Raw genomic sequence first — 19,223 nt, forward strand, 5'->3', positions numbered from 1 at the left:
GTTTCTTAATTACTTTCAATGAAAGTGAAACCTGTATATCGTGTATTTTTAATGCTTGCAGAAAAGCATCTGCGCTGACGTTCTAAGAGTAGTTGAAGTTCTCTTAAAACTGCGCATCTGAATGATCTTCCATATTCTGACATTTCACATCTCTGTGGGCATGGGAGCCTTTTATTTGCTATTCAAAAAGTCACTTAAAATGTGCCTGTGCTTCCTGCTGAGAAAAGTTGTTCCTCTTTACATCACCACCTTATGTAACTATGTTTGCTTTTACTCTTTTGTTTTTGTCCGACATGTTTGTAAGGTACTTTTAACATAAAACTAAAGGAAGTTAAAAGGCAGAGCTTTTGGTGACAGAGCACTTGAATCAGTAGCACCCTCTGGTGGCCAAAACAGGATACCCTCCCACACTTGCTGCCATGCAGATGTTGATTCAATTTAAATGCCAGGACTGACCTCAGAGGAAAGGAACCAAAAGACAGGACTCTTTATTTTAGGCTTTTTATAAGCTTGTGAATATCTGCATGACATTAAAAGAACAAAGAAAAAAAAGAAGGAAGAGGAAAAGAAAGAAAACATGAGTCATCTAAAGAGAAAGTTTTAGTCATTGTTATTATTTAACAGCCATTTGCTAGTTATATAAAAGTGAGTTATCAGTTTTGTAAGAGACTAAGGGGGTGACTCATTCACAAGAATAATGTGTCATTTTGTGACCATTTGTAGAAAAAGAGAAAAAGTGAATAAAAATGTAAACATTTGAAATCAGAAGATTTCAATTTATCAACTGTATAAATTTGATTTAAAATAAAGCAAACTTAATAAAATGCTTGTATTGCTGTTCAGCACAAAAAATCTTTCCAGTATATAAGAATACATTTCTGATCTGAAGGCCTTTGATTTTGTTAAACTGGCTCATATGCTAACGTTTAGCAGGAAGGTTGTTGGCACAAACTCCTAAAGTTAAAGTAAGTCTAGTCTTGAACAAAATACAAATGACAAGAGTCATTAAAAATGTATAATCTCTATCCCATTTCAAAACAGTGGGTCATCTATGACCTAGCATGCCACTGATTTTAAACCTGTGTAATTATACGGCACATAAATTAAAATAGCATGTGCAACTTCTATCAAAATAAGTAAGGTCATGCGAGCTAAAGTTTTACAGTTACGTGGTAATTGAGTGAGTTAAAATACGTTTTTTAATTTGTGGATTTTACAGCTTTTTTAAAGTTTGGTTTACACTCTGCATCGGAGCTTGTTTGTTTTTGATCCTTCCTCCAAGACATACCTTAAACCCCTTTCCCACCAAAATTAGCACGTTGACGCAGGTTTTTCAGACCCGCTAATAAATGCTGATTGTCTCTTTTCTCATTGCCAGTGGAGTATACTCCTTTCGGTCTCTCGTCTGCTGCTTCAATGTCTGATGTCACAAACGCACCAGAAACAGGGTCAGTAAACAGTATGCACGAAGAACTTACATTATACTCTTTGGTAAGCAGCATGGAGGCCAGTGAAGATGTTACGGTGGTTAGGTCTTTATTGTATCTATTACTCATTCAGTTTATTTATCAAACTCATCGCGACAAATTTGGAACGATGCTCGACTGCTGCTCGGACGGAGCTGACATGATAGCGGAGATTAGTGTGTCGACCCAGGTTTTGTGTTCCCATCATTGCCGATCGGAGCCGAGGCGATAATTACCCAGGTCTACTGCAGAGTCATTTCACCGGGTCTGAATGCTGATTGTAACCTTTCCCATTACGCAAAAAAGCCAGGTGTTAGCGGGTTTTTTGACCAGTTGGAAAGGGGCTTTACTCTCACATAGAGCTGGGCTAGTGATGGAAGGTTTGGCTGAAGCACTCACAATTCTGCAAGCTCTGGGATGCTTGAAATTCTTTAAACCCATCGTAGATCTGGGTGGCGCTAAGCCAAGGATGCAGCAATAGTGCACTTGCAAATTGTTTTGGAAATAACATATTTTAGTTTAACATTTGCACATGGAGAGACGAGGAATGGCATTAATATAGCTCAATCACCCAAATCATTGAAAGAACCAAACAGAGCTGATTAAATGCATGATCCATATCTTTGTCAAACCTTGCCATTTTCAAAGTGCATGCAGATAATGAAAGGGAAGAGAATTCTGTCTGAAATCGGAGGCCAATGGCAGACCAATACGCACATCTTCTGTAAGTTAAAGGAGAGTATTAATTACCCTGCGGCTTCATAGAAATCAGAGTTTAAAAAAAAAATCTGATGTTTTTATGAAGCTTTTATCCTGCTAAAAAACTGTCTCTGTGATGGGCCTCTGTCAGTTGTCCAAGATGAATAAAAGTTGTAAACCCATCAGTTCTGCTGCTCATCCAACTCGTAAAATTCCACAGGCACTTTTCCCGTCATTATACACCATGTGTATATTTGGTGCACATCATTCAGGAATTGCCAGAGAGAGAGATGTCTCTGTGCTAGGATGACACATCAGAGCAGTCTGTGGTTTTAATTCATCTGGCAGCAACAGAAGTGTACTAGCTACCATGGAGTTTGACCCCAGAACATCTCAGCAACCAGGAAATGCCATCCAGAAGACCTGACAGGGATTCTGCTACCGTATCCTGCACCTGGAAGAGAGACAGAGGGAGACAGATGGGTTGAAAAAAACTCTCAAAGCAACACTGCATGAAATTACATGCAGAGGAAGCCTTTAAGATGGTCAAATGTCAAAGTTACCATCCAGGGGTTTGGCAGTTTTGATAGGCCGAGTCTCTTTGCCATGTAAACACAGGGAGTTCGACACCTGGCCGTGTTTCCGCTGACTTCTTCTGGTTCTTCTCTGGAGACGCAGGAGAGCACCAGCAGAGGCTTGGATGCGGAACAACCTGCAGAGCTCAACACAGCTCGAACCTGAGCCACCTCGGACTCACCTTCCCCTGTTGAAGACATTGTTTTTTATGCAAACGGCAGCAAGCAATGCGCACGATGTGACATGTTTGCAGCTGAGGAGAAGATGGTGCAAATAGGCATGTCAGCTCCTAACCTTACCTCTCCCTGGCTCTGCATTGGCCACATAGATGAAACCATCCACCACCTGGCACACTTGCTGCACCTGAGGGGCAGGGCTGTAGATTGGGCTGCCTGATTCATCTGTACCTTCAATAGTATAGAGTTTGTTACTGATGCTCTCCTGCTGCACCCTCGCTCTTTCCCTCTCTGCCCTGCACACACAAACACACAAAGTTAAAGGATTAATTGACAATAATACAAAGAGGAACATAATAAACAATTGCAAATCATATGGTAACTTCAAAGTGCAAAGTCCATACCTATTGGTTGAGTACAGTGTCAGGATATTAAATTTGTGTTGGTTGTTGAACATGTAACTGATCCCTGAGCCGATACCTAAAATTAAAAAAGAAGAGACATTTGTTTGGATACATGTTTTGCTGATAGTAACTTGAGGGACAACTACTGTTGGCAAATACTGCCACCTAGCGGTTGGAAAGTAAACCTACAACAATAATAACATGATTTTTTTATATACAATGTGTCTTATGGTTGAGTCTGTGTGATTTACATTCATGAATATAATACGTCCATAACATCAGCATTATAGCTTGTGTACAGTAACTTAAGTTTGAGAGAAAGCTGCACTTTAAAACTTCTAAAAATCTTTTTTCATTGTGTTGTTAGTGACGAGAGAGCATAAATAAGAAGAAGCATGTCCTTCATCAGCACTGAACATTAGTGTTATCTCACCATTTATCTGTCTGTGGGGGGTGCCCGACACAGGAAGCACATCCGGTGCGTACATGAGCCTTGTAACTAAAGAGACATCCAGCTGCTCCATGCCGGGGCCAAACATGGCGTACCGTGGTTCAGATGAGGGCACCAGAGACTGGAGAAATGAGGTCACAACCTCATATGCCGGCCGTGAGGGAAGCCATTGTTGTCTGCAGGATGGGCAGCCTTTCAGGTATCTGTTGAAACAAAAAAACGTCACTACGAAACCGTTACCAACAACAGGGCAAAAGATGAAGTAAAGATACCCACTCTGACATGTAGTCAACTCTCGATTCCATCCCTTTGTCTTCCCCCTCTTCTCGATCATCCAGGCTCTCATCTTCATTAATTAGAGGTAAATCCAATAACTCCAGTTGGGGCATGCTCACATGATCAATAGAGGGCCAGGATGGCATGTCCCTGAGCAGGAAGTATCTCCACAGTAATGGATCTCTCACCATTGCCCTCCAGTAGCGACTCGTGGCTCCCAGGCAACAGATATCAGCAGGGGACAGAAAGGCCATGATCAGGAACTGTATGTCCACCTTAAGGAGGGAGGGTGTGATTTTACATTATGATTAATATGTTTTATCTATAGTAACAGGCCATTAAGATGTGAAACTTATATTCTGGTAGGTCCCCACATGTTTGTCAAGGACTACGAAAGAGATAGAGATAGAGATAGGGAGGAACAATAGACAATCACTGATACCAGCAAATCTATTACTAATATAAATATGCAAAAGTGGAAAATTATAGGTGTTAAAAGTCTAATCATATGATGGGCACAAATCGTTAGGCCAGATCAGTACTAATTAGTCTATAAAGAAAAGATTTTTAATTTTGGCCTTCATGCAACCCATACTTAAACAGTAGGATTATCACACTGTGAAAATATTCTGATGCTCTGGTGGTAAAAGCCTGCCATTTAAAATGTTGTTTAAAGCTCCTGTGAGGAACTTTGGGTTTGAGTTCATTTTGGCGCCCCCTGTGGACAAAGCCGTACCTCTTATCTCTTTGCTGATTTTGTCCTGTACATGCTTAAGTGGTGTTTTTTAACAAAAAATCTCATCCTGCTGAACAAAAGCATGCAGTTAACTGCTTCGCCTGACACCTTCCCCCTGGTGGTGGTTTCAGGCATTTAAAATAACTATATAGAAATAATAAAAGTCTTGTCACTGATGGTCTGGTTTGCTTTTGAAGGTCATACAGAGTAATCAGAATTAATTTCAGTCTGTTTCATAACCAGAGAAAAAACTCCACATGCTTTAAGTTTATGAATTGCACTTTATGTGACTCTGCTGAGTATTTTATTTAATTTATTATGTATTGTTCATTGTTATTTTTGACTATTGTATGTGTGTAGTGGAATGTTGTTGTGGGTGGAATGTCCTGTCTGCAGCAGACCCCTCTGTCTGAGACAAATTTCTCCCACGGGAGACAAATAAAGATACCTTGACCTTGAAGTGTAAATACACAAGAATGATAAGCAAATTGAAAAACAAAAATGTTTTATATTAAAAATAAAAATATTCATACAGGGCAAAATGCCCTTGTCTGTTATGACTGGTTAAAACTGGATTAGTTTCGTCCATCACATTTTATTAACTGATACATCAAATATTTCATAATAATAGAATCTGCAGGTGTAAGCTGTATATGTAACTATAGTGAATAAAAGTTAAAAAAAAAAAAAAAAACTCTCCCTAAAAGTAGAAGTAGGAAGTACCACGAATTGGGTACAAAGTCTGTTTTTGATATACTGCTCGAAAAATAAAAATGTAGGTTCTTCTCATTTCACCACTTAAGTTGCTGTGGGCATTATATAAGAAATGACAAACAGTTGAATAAATATTCGCAATTGTCTCACCGGTAAGCTATCCAAAATTCCCGGTTGAAGTTCTCCTCCCGAGTCTTCAAGGGACGTCAAATCACCTTTTACAACTGACCCACTGTTTGGAAAATACCTGTCTCTGAACCTCCGGAGACTGCGGATAACCACAGACTCACTGAGCTGTTCTTTCTTGCCTGCCATGACTTCACAAGTGCGAATACACTTCCAAAACGCAGCAGACTAACAAATTTGACGTTTCCCTATCGCTATCACACTTCCTTGTTGCTGGCGGCAGCGGAGCATTGTGGGTATTGTAGTTTCACAATGCTGTGCATCTGAACAATAGTGTCTGCAAACTAAAGCAGAATTGTGAAGCAAATATTTTTTCTTAAAACAACGCGTGTTTATTGTCAGCAAGGACATAAAAAAGAAAATGATTTTCGTCCAAACAACACAGATTCTGTATTAATAGTTATACTATTTAGATTACTCAAGTGGCAAAAAAATGGAACTTGCAATAGATGGGAATACGAGTGGTGCATTACAAAGCTGGTATGACAAAAATGAACATACTTCAATTGATCATTAATACATCATTGTCAAATAGTTTTTTTAACAACTCTCTTTGCCTTTAGATTGTATATTTTTAAACACACATACATATATAATGTATATGCAATTATATTATATTAAAAGCATAACAAAATGGCAACAAAACAATAAATAAATGTTACTGTGCAATGTCTTATTTCCAGCTGGATTATCTTCAAACTTGTAACAATCTTTTAAAAAAAATCAAAAAAGGTCAATTTTATTAATAACCTTTTTTTTTTTTTACTCATATTAATGTTATTATAACACATTCTCAGAGCAAAATAAGTGCCCCAGTCAACAGTCTGGAATCAGGATGATAACTGCTTGTTCAGCAGGACAGGGCAAAAATAAAAAATATTCAACAACCTCCTCTGCAGCCCCTGCCAGTTTTACACCACCTATCTTTTACTTTCTTTCCTCTCATTCACCTGCTTTGGCCTGGGCCATTTGGCATGGGATGAGGTTGCCTGTAGACACCGATCCAAAGACTCTCTTCCTCACATACACTTTCTCCCTGTGCCTCCCCTTAACCTTACACAGCATTACACCCCACCTGATGGACTCCATTTTTATTTGGGGGTTAACACACATATGAATACTGAACTTAGATCTGTGCCTGAGGGCAACTACAACACAGGAACAACTAGGTTCACTGTAAAATACTAAGGATTTCCTTGGCATTCTCTGTGTTCCAGCCCTGGCCCTGCAGAGGACCCTCACAGGCGAGCACGTATTTGTTGAGGATCTGCGTGCCAATGTCCCGAAACTGGAGGCGGTCTTCTTTTCGATCCATAGTGTCAGCGCTGCAGTCCTCGTACTTCACTGCCCAGAAACACATTTCTCCTATGTACATCATCGTCAACAGGTGTGTGTCAGAGAAGATGCCTGGGCGGAAACAGACATAGATAGTAAGCATGACTCAATGGACCAGTTGAACATTTTTTTCATAACTTTACTGAACAGTTGCAGCAAAACAGTTTCTGTTATTCAAAGATAGCTGATAACATCAATACCTTCAGATAAGAAGCTTGCTGTAGCAGGGTCATGGAGCACAACCCCATCGTTGAGCTTCACAGAGTTTCGCACCTGCAGCATTCGCATCAGGTAGCGTACTCCTTCCTGAATACACTGGATTCAAATATTATCAGTCAGATGAGACTCGGTCAAGCTCAGATTCACACAAATACAGTTCACCAATTCAGCTTCGATCTATTTTATAACAGTGTGGTACCTTGAGGAATGTGTCCTTGTTTTTCTTGATCCACTGTTTTCGTTGGTGAAGGGTGTGGCAGTACATGTACAGCAGAGCTCCCCGTCTCCAATAGAGGCATTCTAACAGCTCTAGGCCCAACACCGACTGCACCTATTATAGACCGAAAGACATGAATAGTGCTGCCACATTATGAAATTGACTTGAAAGTGTGTTTTACAAGACCATACACCAAAAGAAATTGAAAGGGATTGAACTCTTAATGGGAATACCTGATCATCAACCAGATTAAAAAAAGTTTACAGACAAGGTCAGACTGTTGAAAACTCTTGCATACTCTTAGACATCTTGTTCACTCAAAAAATGAACCATACATTGCATGACAAGTCAAGTCGAAGTCTGGTTTTGAGATGCATATATACTCACCTCTTGTGCTGGTGCTAGCCTCCCTGCCAAAACTTCTGGCTCTGTCAGGTCTTGCAGCAGCTGCTGGATTTTAAATGGTGAAGAGTCCTCAGGAAACTCCTGGTCCACAAGTTTATTCTCTTCATAAAATGTGATGTCTAGGATAACCTAAATGTTAAAAAGTGAATACATACCCACACCCAACATTAAATACAAAGTGCAATAAAAAAAAGCAACATTTTCAAACTTACAACATTTCTCTAAGTCCTCAGAAACGGTTCCTTGTCCTTACAAAATGACTTAAATGGGTTCTTCATTATTAAATGAGATCAAATCAGCAATGAAAGTGATGATATTCCTTCCAGGAAGTTTTAGCCACAACTGTATTTGTTTTCCCCAAAGCCTATTAATCTAGAATCCTTAAAGATTGAAATCCAAGTTTCCTTACTAGCATTGTATTAACATCCCCAAAGCATTGGATTGTTTATTAGCAACTAGTTGCTTGACACTAAATCATCAGGCCTTTTCACTAAGCAAGGTGGTTAGCGATCTAGATCTAACAATTGTCTTAATTTTATGCAGCATCTTTTACAGCTTGTGCATACATTTTAACTCCTACATTCTTAAAGCCAAATGAATCCTTTTCGATAAGGAGATCTTTCACCTACTGACAAATGTACAGTATATCATTTTGAACTCACGGCTAAACTGAGAGGTCTCTGCAGGTTTGACGTTTATATGAGTAAATAAAAAACATCAGCAGCTTTGGTACAATGATTTACGTCATTTACCAAGCTGAACCGCCAGGTATCCACTGGTACTGTCTTCTAGGACTTGGGAATGCCTACCCTGTTTGATATAAATATACATGTCTGGATATGTTTGTGTTCTTGTAAAATACCTGTGTGTAATCCTGGAGAACCTTGGAAAGGTTGCTACTCTCCCCTCCATGCCTGTAATAGCTTTTCAACTTGTCTAGTATGACAGATGCATTCTGGAGATAGTCATCATCTGTGGATAAAACAAGATTCAAGACAAAACAAATTAAGAATCTAAATATAAGCAAAATAGTCTCCAATGCTATACATTTCACAGTACTGTTAAATGTATGATTAACGCTGTATATTGTGTACACAAAATGTTTATGCAAAGCAATTCCTCAAAGGTTACAACAAGTTTTTGGGACAATGGGACAAAGCGACAACATAGTGCACTATTAGAGCAAGACATACAGTATGTAGTTGCTGACATTTGCAAGTGTTTGATAATGTTGAACTTAAATGACGACTATAAAGCATAGACTGTATAAAGTCATTGCTATAAAGATACAATTCAACATAAAAAACGACCCGGGACTTCGACCATTCATGCTAAACTCTGGTTTATAGAATATTAAAGGTACGCAGCATCATATCTGATAGCCAACTGAAGGTTTGTCAACAACACATTTTAGCTAACGTTAGCAAACTTACGCTAGCCGTTAACTCCAACAAACATTTATCCAAAACAACCATTGAGCAGTGACTTTTTCAAACCGTAACGTAACTAAATTAACATTTTACCGCCTGTTGGTGAACAGTAGCGTAAGTATTGCTCGCCAACGTTCAACATTTCATCAGACTGCAGCTGTTGTTATGGTTGCAAGCTATGTTAGATAACGTTAGCTAGCTAGCTTGCTAGTTTGCTAATAAACTGAACAAGACTGTCAGCCATGCGATCGAAGTGCAAAGGATGTTCGCCAGACAAAAAAAGTAACTGCATCTCATCCATACCTTGCTTTTCAGCTCTGAGACCAGAACACTTGATGTCTAACTCAAATATCCTTCTCTCCAACTCGAAACCTTGTCGCCTGTACTCGTCGGCCATGACTAAAACTATTCGTCACGTGAGCAAGGGATTACTCACGTGCTCATTGAATGTCATTTGTGTTTGCAGGACATCAGTGTTTACGTGTGTGTAACCGATTCCGAATCCAGTTGATAGTCCTGTGGGCCAGAAATGTTTTTTATCTACCAAAGATAACAACAGAGGTATAAGTAGTTTATTACAAAGTGATGTTGTCTCCGTTCCCTATGTTGTTACTTACTGGAACTGCTTTACAAGAGACCTTAACTGGAAAAACATTTGGAATTTACCCTTTAAGTATTTATTGACTAACAAAATAAGAGAAGTCTCCTTTAAAATCATACACAGATATTATCCAGGGAATCACTTGTCAAGTTGAAAAAGGATATCACTGTAAATTGTTCATTTTGTGATGCACGCCAGAAACGCTACTTCATTTGTTTTGGCACTGTAACCAAACAAAAAAGCTGCGGGAGGACCTGAGTAGATTTATTATTGATAATACTGACTCTGATTTCACTTTATGCCTAGAGAATGTGTTGTTTGGTTTTTAATAAATGTAAAGGCAATAAAATCAAAGATTATATTATTAACCTACTAATTCTCTCAGCCAAATTTCACATTCACAATTCTAAATTTAATAAATCTAAACCCTTAATTTATTGTTTTTGAAAATGAAACCAAGCAATACATAAAAACTATTTTCTCCTCCAAAAACAAGAAGGCTATCAAGACTATGAGTTTGGGCACCTCCTTTAATGTATTTGTATGAATGAATAATGATCTCTTTACAAATTGGCTTTACAAATGTACACTGTCCCCTGGCGTTTTGTTTAGTTCTGTATATTTTATGCTCTTTATTATTATAGACTGATGTCACCTGAATGTTCTCTTGTTTTCTTTACCTGAATTTTAAATAGTAAACAAAGGTTTATGTTTGTGCACGTGCCACGGCTAGCTTAAAAAGCAAACCGTTTAATCTCCTCTATTAATCACAACATTACTTCTTTCACTGTTTAGCGCTAACGCGTTGAAGATACGTTCACCCAGTGTTTTATGGTACGCTCGCGGTGGTGAAGGGGTTAAATTTAAATGAGCTCGCCGAGCCTCTCTGTTTGTATTTGAGCTAGTCCAGCCCACCGAGGCACCAGCCAATGTCGTCGTAGCGCTGACTTTTCGGTGTGTGAGTAGCAGTAGTGCTAGGCGCTTCATTTTGCGTCCTCCGGGTATACATCACTTGTCGTCCACCGGCTGGAGCTATCACTCTGCTCCTCGGCTCATACCCCGTGTGTGTGTGTGTGTGTAGCTCCAAAACATGGCGGCGCTCAAAGCATTGTGCAGAGCGGAGAATTTATTCTTCAAAAACCTCTCAGGTCGCTTCACAACTAAATTTAACGTCGCTCATCTCCAATTGAGCAAGGTCGGTATTTAAACGGTCATTAGCTGTAGAAATACTTCGATTTAGGTGGTGTAAAATGTCTGGGCAAGATTAAAAGGTCATTCTAATATGAATATTTAATTCCCTTTGTCGGTAAACATTTCAGAATGAAGTGTGTTTAGTTAGGTCATTTACAAATGTTCTATATGGTTTATTTATGTTAACTTCTTGACGGCAGGCTAGTGACTGAACTGACCTCAAGCTACATGATATGGCGGGGATTCTCATTATTTTCGTATTCATTGGCCATTGCTTAGACCAGTGACTTAATACACGTTATGTAGACTATATTCGTCAAACCAGGAACTTGACATGCAGCATATTTATACATCAAGTGTCGATGTGTGAGTGTGTGTAGCCGGTGGAATGATAACAAGTTCTTGCACAATCCACTTTTACTAGCATACCATGACACACAAAGTCTTTACAATTTCTCAGTTATGTTTTCTTTTAATCAGTGGGTTATACACAAGATGGTCATGTCTATAAAAAAACGGTATGATTTCAGACCTCGATGTGGCGTCAGAGATAGGAGCCAATGAGGAAATCAAATGTAGCAAATGCTTAAAGCGAAATGGTTCTATAACTGATTCCCTTCCTATAATAGTAAGAAAGAATTAGTGCAATAATATGTGCAATTTTGGTCTTGTGGGAAAATTGAAATCTGATAATTGGTCTCTAACATTTTGTGCATCTTAGTGAATGAACAAACAGCTCAAAGAGACATGAAGGGATTTCTCAGTTAACATCATGATGCATGTATTGTCAAAATGTCCTGACCGCTGATAATATATTAGCTTGAACCCTCAGACCAGTTGTAAACCATCAGGATGACAGAAAGAGCTTGCTTTTTTTTTTTAAAAGTGATCATGAATTAATACCTGTTTTCTTGCAATTCATCAAAACAGATTTCAGTTTCATTTTGTAATGTAAGCAAAATTAATAAAAAGTAGCTGTATATTCACACAACAAAAATGGTGGCAAAACACAACAAAATGTCTCACAGTAATTAAAAAAAATGGCATGATCACTGCATGTACAGTTTCAGTCACAGTGCACACAAGGCTTTATTTTGAGTCCTGAGCTAGCTCTGTTGTGTTTGGACTCATGGCTGTGAGCTGCCCCAGTATCCACTCCTTTTGTGGTAGGATTTGTTCAGCAGTTTTGCTTATCTTTCCTATCCTCAACTGAATAAACTGGATGAGCAGTGGAAACTATTCAAACATATTAGCTGCTTTAAGGCACATTGTACTTTTTAAACTAGTTTTAAAGCACAGTACAGATATGCTTTTACCCAGAATAACTTACAGTAAATTGTTTGCTTTTGTTCTGCTTTCCACAGGCCTCTGGCTGTTACTTTTCTACCTCCAGCCAGAGAAGTTCACAGTTCTACTCAGACCCTGCAGCTGCAGTCAAAGACATACCAGATGGAGCGACTCTTTTAGTTGGAGGTATGTCAGTACTTTCTCAAACTGACTGATTACAGGATGGACACATACACACCTCAATGACAGTGCTGGCATATTACCTTGGTTTTTAAATGCATGAATGTTTTGTAAACACCACTTTTAAGTGAGCTCTAACTCAGTCAGGCATGGTGGTTGATAAGCAGCACTGCACACACAAATTCCACAGCTCTTATTTATAGTCAAGTTCAGAGTGACATTGTTAAACATTTTCCACTCTGTCACACTTCTGTGTGAGGGGGAAATCAGACTAAAAGAAACCTACCTCTCTCAAGGTAATATGAGAAATGTTGTCTAACAGTCTATACACACTGGACTGGACTTACCTGGGACTTGATCCAAGGTTATAGCTGCAAAGATCATGTTTTTTTCTGTATCTCTTTCTGCCATGTTACTTTTCTTCTATGTGAATTACCACGATAAACCCTTTTTTCAATGCTTTCTCGGTTGCTTCCTGCATCACTTTCTTTTTTTTGTCATCCAACACAGGCTTTGGATTATGTGGTATCCCAGAGAATCTAATCAACAGTTTGCTGAAGACCGGTGTTAAGGGTCTCACTGCTGTCAGCAACAATGCAGGGTAGGTGTGTGTGCAGGGGATCTAGTATGTTTGTACCATTCATCTGTTTTACACATGCAGGTGCCTGCATGAAAATGTATCCCTAAACCATGCAGTGCATTACATTGGGGCGCATTATTTTGATACAAACTCAACGCCTTCCACGCCACTCCTGAATCGCTAGCATGTTGACAGAGATAAGTTTGTTTATCTAGTTCTGGTTGTGGTTTGATTCACATCTGACTCTGACAATGTTTGAAGTGTCATGTATCTCATCATGCATCACTTATCACTCTATTTCAATAAAAGGTGTGTCTTCCTAAATAATTAAGGAGTCAACTCTTTCTCTCTCCAGTTCTAGAGGCCACATATTGTCAACACGTGTATTATTAAGCCCCTTTCCCACTGGTCAAAAAACCCGCTAACACCCGTCTTTTCTGCTTAGTGGGAAAGGTTACAATCGGCATTTGACACTTTCAAATGACTCTGCCGTAGGCCTGGTACTTATCGCCTCAGCTTCGACTGGCAATAATGGGAACACAAAACCCGTGTCAACACGCTAATCTCTGCCCCCTTTCCGGCACGATCCTATGACGAGCGTTGAAGTTCCAGCTGCTTTCACGTAAATACAGTAGAACAACATACAGCGCCGAATCTGTTCTTCGTTCCAAGATGCAGCAACTTTGGCAAGACAGTGAGGTGAGAAAGCTTCTTCTGATCCGAGGGGAAGAAGAAATAAGGCAACCACGCGACCCTGTTTCCGGCACGTTTGTGATGTCAGAAAGGTGGCAGTGACGCAGCAGAAAAGAGACCGAAAGGAGTATACTCCACTGGCAATGGAAACAATTGGCATTTATTAGCGGGTATTCCCGGGTCTGAAAAACTTGCGTCAACATGCTGATTTTGGTGGAAAAGAGTATTAGAGTCTCCAATGCAAGATAAGAGTTGGACTTGGACTGGACACAAGGTCATTCAATTTGCACTCTGTTGTACAGTGTAAGCAAACAGATTGGAACACTTGTAATCATTCCCCACATGTAAACATCAAAGTCCTGCTTAATGCATCTTACAAACGGTGGCAGGGCCTTAACAACAGGAGGCAGTGAGTGAAATTCTCACCTGACCCCTGTCACTTCCTTGTTTGTAGCTCTCCAGCTAATAAACGGGAAGTCTTGATTGAACTCTTGAAGGAGTTCTTTACGTCAGCTGCTAACAGACCTGTTAATAATCTGTATTGTAAAGCTGTTGGTGACCTTGTTGCTGTATCTTCAAACAGGCAGTGTTGACCTGGAGAGATGTCCACAGGTTAGCTTCTGTTATCAGAGTAAAATGAACAAGGTGTATTACAGGGATCCCCTCTCCCTCAGTGGTCAGATGATAGTGTGTGTGTGGCAATCAATGTCTTTTTTTATGTATTCTCTCTGTTTATTACAAACCTTGATATGCAGCATCTCAAACTGGAGATGTAGTAATCTGTTCTGCTTAACAGTGGGTTCATGGCTCAATATTGTAGGAAACATCTGATCACAATAACCACTGAAAGAAAATAGCTTTATTTTAAAGTGCATTCATAGAAAAATACATTCAGGATTCAGATTCAAATTCAGAATCACATTTAAGACATACTGCTGAGCTTTTCTCTGCATTTTTCCGAGACATTGTTTAGCATAATCATAGTGTCTCTCTCTTGCAGACCTGGAAACAGTTGTCTTGTCTGTTGCCATGTTGCATTCTTTGTCTGTAATTGAATCCTGGTGTGCTGCCACACAGTAAACAAAGTTTTATCTGAATTGTTGACACAGCAACACTAACATTTGAGATGGTGACCAAAACATGATCTAATCTTCCTTAATATTAAACAATCCTGAAATAATAGCCTACATTCCCTCTGACAACAGACTGTCATGTAGGGTTAGGGTTAGGGTTGTTCAAATTATAAAACACCACACAACTTTTTGGTCCTTTTTATAACCATTTTCTTTTCATTAAACAATCTGATATATAGAAATAACATTTATTCTACATTCAATTTGCAGCTGAAAACTCTGATGTTAAAGTCTGTTAAGATTGTCATGTCTGAAACCGTATGAATTTAAAACTGAATCTTCTATCAATGTCTCGGCATGACTGTGCATGGACTGGTATTGCTTCAGGGCAGGGTGTCTCACTTGATGGTGACTTATGTAAAGAACGGGGAGTTCATCACTCCCTGCTTATTTTACCCAGACCAAAGGGATCAGCTGCTGTACTTGCAGTGCACAGAACCAATTGTGAAATGCAGCCCTGACTCTGGAAAGGATTAAAAAAATGAAGGTTAAGAAACACATAAGTGCTGGTACATAAGTAGACTTATTGTATGAGAAACATATGGCTCATACCCACTTCACACGTCATATAAAGTGTGTTAGTGCTGTACCCAGAAGTTACTCTACACGAGCCCACTGTGTGGACTTACATTTTGGGAATATTGATTCTTGGAACAGGTGCACAATATGTTTGCTTGAACCAGGCCATTCCTCATACACAATCATTGCTCCCCTAATCTCTATTTACAGATTGTACATAGAAATGTAGAATTTGTAGGCAGGGAGATGGATTTCCAGGACGTCAAGTGTTCAGTACGCTTGTAGTCCGAGTAGTATTGACCAATCACCTATCAGCAGGCTGCGGCGTATGCAGAAAAAACAGTCCGTGTGGAGAGCAAAAGCAGGCGGTTTGTAATGCGCCGTAATGCCACCCTGGCTCCCATCAGCATCATCTGATGATGATTTCGCTTCTTGTTAATCTCTACAAACAGACGTCTGCAGCAAGTTCAGCTAACAATCTGCTCTAGATCTAAAATTCAACTTGAGATAAATTCCCCTGATGCTGTGTCACAAAAGTCGTTCAGCGTTCAGATTTCCCGACTTCTTCGAATGCATCAGAAACGATAGATCCGACCTACGTTCAACAAACGAGCATTCTAAAGGTAGTTTTCTTCTCCTCTTGATGACAGACCTGACATGGCTTCATTTTTATTTATTACTAATCTGCATCACAATGTTAAAATTTCAGCAAAGGTAGGACCCGTTTATTAAAGTCAATCACAAGAAAAACTGTTTATTTTTCTGTAAACAATGCAGCACACGGAAAAGGAAGTCTTGAGTGGAAGTGTTTTATCGCTTACCGCTGGCTACATGCCCGGCATGTTCACTGTTGTCCCCAGAGGCTCCCCTAAATACTTTCCCTCCGCAGACACCAGTTGTTTGGGAGGATTCTTTAAAATTACAACCATTTCCTCTCTTTTGTGAGGTTTCTGAACAGTTCTAAATTCCAACATAGTGGGACTTTATATGCGTATTACAGTCTTCATGTAGTCCACATGGTTATGTAGTGAGAACTTTAGTACAAATAGTACCCTCAAGTTCCTGCCTTCCTTCCATTATCTTTGACAATACTAGTTTGGAGCTTATAGACAGAGAAAGGCAAGCATCTGGCTATTTTCCAACATGGGGAGGGGATTGGAAAATAAATTAACTTTAGAAGGAATGCATTACAAATATGTGTCCTTAAGTAAACTTGATGTATAAAAGCTCCCAGGCCTGTTTGCTGTATATCCTCCATATTATCGACCGCAACTAAATCCGTTTGAGGTTTCCTGGCTCTGTGGAGAAGATGGGAATGGACTGGAAGGGTTAGGAAGTAGTTGTGTAACATTTAATTTTAGAGAGAAGATTCCTAAAGCTGAAAACTCCCCTCCTTCTTTTTTTCCTTCTTCTTGAACGGCTGAATAGATTGTTAATCCTCTTCAGCGAAACCTGCTTATCAAGTCATGTAAAGATCTTATGTAATCTCAGAAGAAGGAATAGTGATAAGTTTCATTCACAGAAGCCTTCGATGAAACCTTAAAGCTGACTTATAGTATCCTGAAGTATGGTTTGTGCGTGCATTACTATACCATGCCCTCAGGTAGAGAATTTAGAATCCTTATGGGAAATGTCCGCCTATTGAGAGAGTGGAGAGAGACACTGCTTTTATACAGTACTTCTAGGACACAGACACAGAGGGCTCTTTATGCACTGTAATATGAGAGGATAGCGATTCAGCTGCACACAAGAGGAGCTGTGACCAAACTGCGCTCCTGCAGCTTTATATACGCTCTTAAAGCAGCTGCTTCAGGAAAGTTATACAAACAAACAAACTCAGTTTAAGTGATCAATAAACATTTTGTACTTACCTTGGAATGCATTCATTTTGATTCTATATTTAAGGGCCCTGATAGGAGAGTCGAATGCTTAATTTTATTATGAAGATATGGTTTTGGTCCTCAACGCATACAGTAAAATACACACCTGTTTCATACACAAGTCTGATACATAGACTACCTCCAATGTGTTATACTTCTAGTGTGACAGGGTGCTTGTGACAGTCATCTGTTTTTGGTATTCTGAGCCCACATGGCCTAGATATCCTGTCAGCTGACCTGAGGTTGGAGTCGAGCACAAAGCAGCTTCTTGGGACACAGAAAAGAAACAGATCCCACACTTTGTAAAGCTCTTCTTCAATCTTGGCTCTGATTAGTAGGAGAGGACTAGGGATATGGCAGTTATATAGATAATTAAGACTTTGAACACGCTTAAACATTCTGAAAAACATATTTTATAACACATTGTTCTGCAGGAAGCAGGAGTAATGCTTGTAATCAGACATGGTGGGTAATATAAGACAGCATATGTTTATCTCATATCATATGACTATACATCGTTTAAAGCTGCTTTATAAACTTTTATGATGATAATGCCTTTATCGGTAAATGACTGACCACACAAAGTCAGTCATCTCGTATCTGCAGGCCCATTTTATGATTACTTACTTACTTACAGCCCTAGTAACACAATAACTTCATTTAGTCACACAAAGGTAGAGGAAGTATTTGCAGTACTATAATGGTTCGTTGAAGTTTGATTGTCTATATTTGACATCCTGTAGTAGCTTGTGGAGCGGTTGGAACCCAGACATGACAGGAAGTTGAAGTCTGCAGTTTGTCACACCCCTAGCGACACCCTGTAGCAACTTTCCCTCCAGTCATCTGTGCCATTTTGGGAAGACAATAAATAAAGAGATACCCGCAGCTTACTGTCTGAAAACTGAGCTTTTACTGTTTACAGTCTACAGGCAGACTACGCTGGGGCTATATGACTTGATTTAGCCCTGTTGTAACCTTGAATAACCTCAATGGGGGTTCATTGTAATGTGAGCTGTTACAGCTTGTTAGATTGTAGGCTGGCTGTGTGTGACATAGGGGGGTGTGTCCTTAAAGGCACTGATACCTTGAGTTTCTTTCAGCATTAAACAACTGAGAACTACAATTTCCCTGCATAAGCTTAACTACTTAAACAAATTAACTCCAATAATATGTATATCAAGCAAGTAACGGATTGTTGTCATCATTTTTTCTAAGTCTAAGTGAAATGTAAAGTATTAAGTTAGACTTCGCTGTGTTGGTATTTGTTCAGTATACTGAAGCCTAATGGAACCGTTTTAAAAGTTCATAATCCTGTCTGTGTGTTTTCTTCAGAGTGGATAACTTTGGCCTGGGTCTGCTGCTCCAGACTAAGCAGATCAAGAGGATGATCTCGTCGTACGTCGGGGAGAATGCAGAGTTTGAGCGACAGTATCTGGCCGGGGAGTTGGAAGTGGAGCTGACGCCACAGGTCAGGCGGAAAACGCATGGAACGGTTGAAGCATGAATGTTCACACAAATAAAAGATGAAACCTGTATATGAAAACACACATTCTTAAACCTAATTTATACAAGAACTCTGGACATACAAAATTCCAACATCCAAATGATCAAACTTCATACTTTATTCATAAAATACTTGACAATAAGAAGTACATGCAAGTGACATTTATCTGACGTTTATCTTCTTTAATCCGCCACCTTCTTCCTCACAGGGTACTCTTGCAGAGAGGATCAGGGCCGGGGGTGCTGGGATTCCAGCCTTCTTCACAGCCACCGGCTATGGCACACTAATCCAAGAGGGAGGCTCTCCTATTAAGTACAACAAAGATGGCAGCATTGCCATTGCGAGCGAGAAGAGACCGGTAAGTG

The 19,223-nt window shown here is 39.5% G+C and overlaps 3 protein-coding genes across 3 annotated transcripts in view; 1 reads left to right on the forward strand and 2 right to left on the reverse strand.

The window, feature by feature from the left end:
* Window positions 1–526: 526 nt before the first annotated feature.
* On the reverse strand, window positions 527–5,836 carry fbxo4 (F-box protein 4). Its single transcript, XM_069683695.1, has 7 exons — window positions 5,649–5,836; window positions 4,049–4,323; window positions 3,755–3,975; window positions 3,322–3,397; window positions 3,041–3,213; window positions 2,729–2,928; window positions 527–2,619 (listed from the first exon to the last, which is right to left on the reverse strand). Exons 1-7 carry the CDS (start codon window positions 5,811–5,813, stop codon window positions 2,527–2,529), a joined length of 1,203 nt encoding a protein of 400 aa, XP_069539796.1. The 5' UTR covers window positions 5,814–5,836; the 3' UTR covers window positions 527–2,526.
* Window positions 5,837–6,852: 1,016 nt separating this feature from the next.
* Window positions 6,853–9,687, reverse strand: rimoc1 (rab7a interacting mon1-ccz1 complex subunit 1). The gene is made up of 6 exons (XM_069683694.1): window positions 9,594–9,687; window positions 8,723–8,832; window positions 7,843–7,989; window positions 7,438–7,569; window positions 7,220–7,334; window positions 6,853–7,091 (listed from the first exon to the last, which is right to left on the reverse strand). Exons 1-6 carry the CDS (start codon window positions 9,685–9,687, stop codon window positions 6,856–6,858), a joined length of 834 nt encoding a protein of 277 aa, XP_069539795.1. The 3' UTR covers window positions 6,853–6,855.
* A 1,216-nt stretch (window positions 9,688–10,903) lies between these two features.
* Window positions 10,904–19,223, forward strand: part of oxct1a (3-oxoacid CoA transferase 1a) — a 51,554-nt gene continuing 43,234 nt past the window's right edge. Inside the window, exons 1-5 of the mRNA XM_069682798.1 lie at window positions 10,904–11,086; window positions 12,447–12,555; window positions 13,060–13,150; window positions 18,687–18,822; window positions 19,067–19,216. Of these exons, the coding sequence (XP_069538899.1) occupies window positions 10,982–11,086; window positions 12,447–12,555; window positions 13,060–13,150; window positions 18,687–18,822; window positions 19,067–19,216 (591 nt within the window). The 5' untranslated portion in view covers window positions 10,904–10,981. The remainder of the gene's footprint in view (window positions 11,087–12,446; window positions 12,556–13,059; window positions 13,151–18,686; window positions 18,823–19,066; window positions 19,217–19,223) is intronic.

This window comes from Semicossyphus pulcher, unplaced genomic scaffold, assembly GCF_022749685.1.
Source record: "Semicossyphus pulcher isolate SPU_LCO1_2020_fin unplaced genomic scaffold, fSemPul1.0.p SCAF_6, whole genome shotgun sequence".
Classification (NCBI taxonomy): Eukaryota; Metazoa; Chordata; class Actinopteri; order Labriformes; family Labridae; genus Semicossyphus; species Semicossyphus pulcher.

Coding starts and splice junctions, on each gene's coding strand:
- rimoc1 (XM_069683694.1), bottom strand. CDS start 9,687: ATGGCCGACGAGTACAGGCGACAAGGTTTCGAGTTGGAGAGAAGGATA. Junction 7,990..8,722: donor TTCTCCAGGATTACACACAG/GTATTTTACAAG, acceptor TTTAACATTTAG/GTTATCCTAGACATCACATT. Junction 7,335..7,437: donor ACAAGGACACATTCCTCAAG/GTACCACACTGT, acceptor ATTTGAATCCAG/TGTATTCAGGAAGGAGTACG.
- fbxo4 (XM_069683695.1), bottom strand. CDS start 5,813: ATGGCAGGCAAGAAAGAACAGCTCAGTGAGTCTGTGGTTATCCGCAGT. Junction 3,976..4,048: donor AGAGTTGACTACATGTCAGA/GTGGGTATCTTT, acceptor TTGTTTCAACAG/ATACCTGAAAGGCTGCCCAT. Junction 2,929..3,040: donor CAATGCAGAGCCAGGGAGAG/GTAAGGTTAGGA, acceptor TGTCTTCAACAG/GGGAAGGTGAGTCCGAGGTG.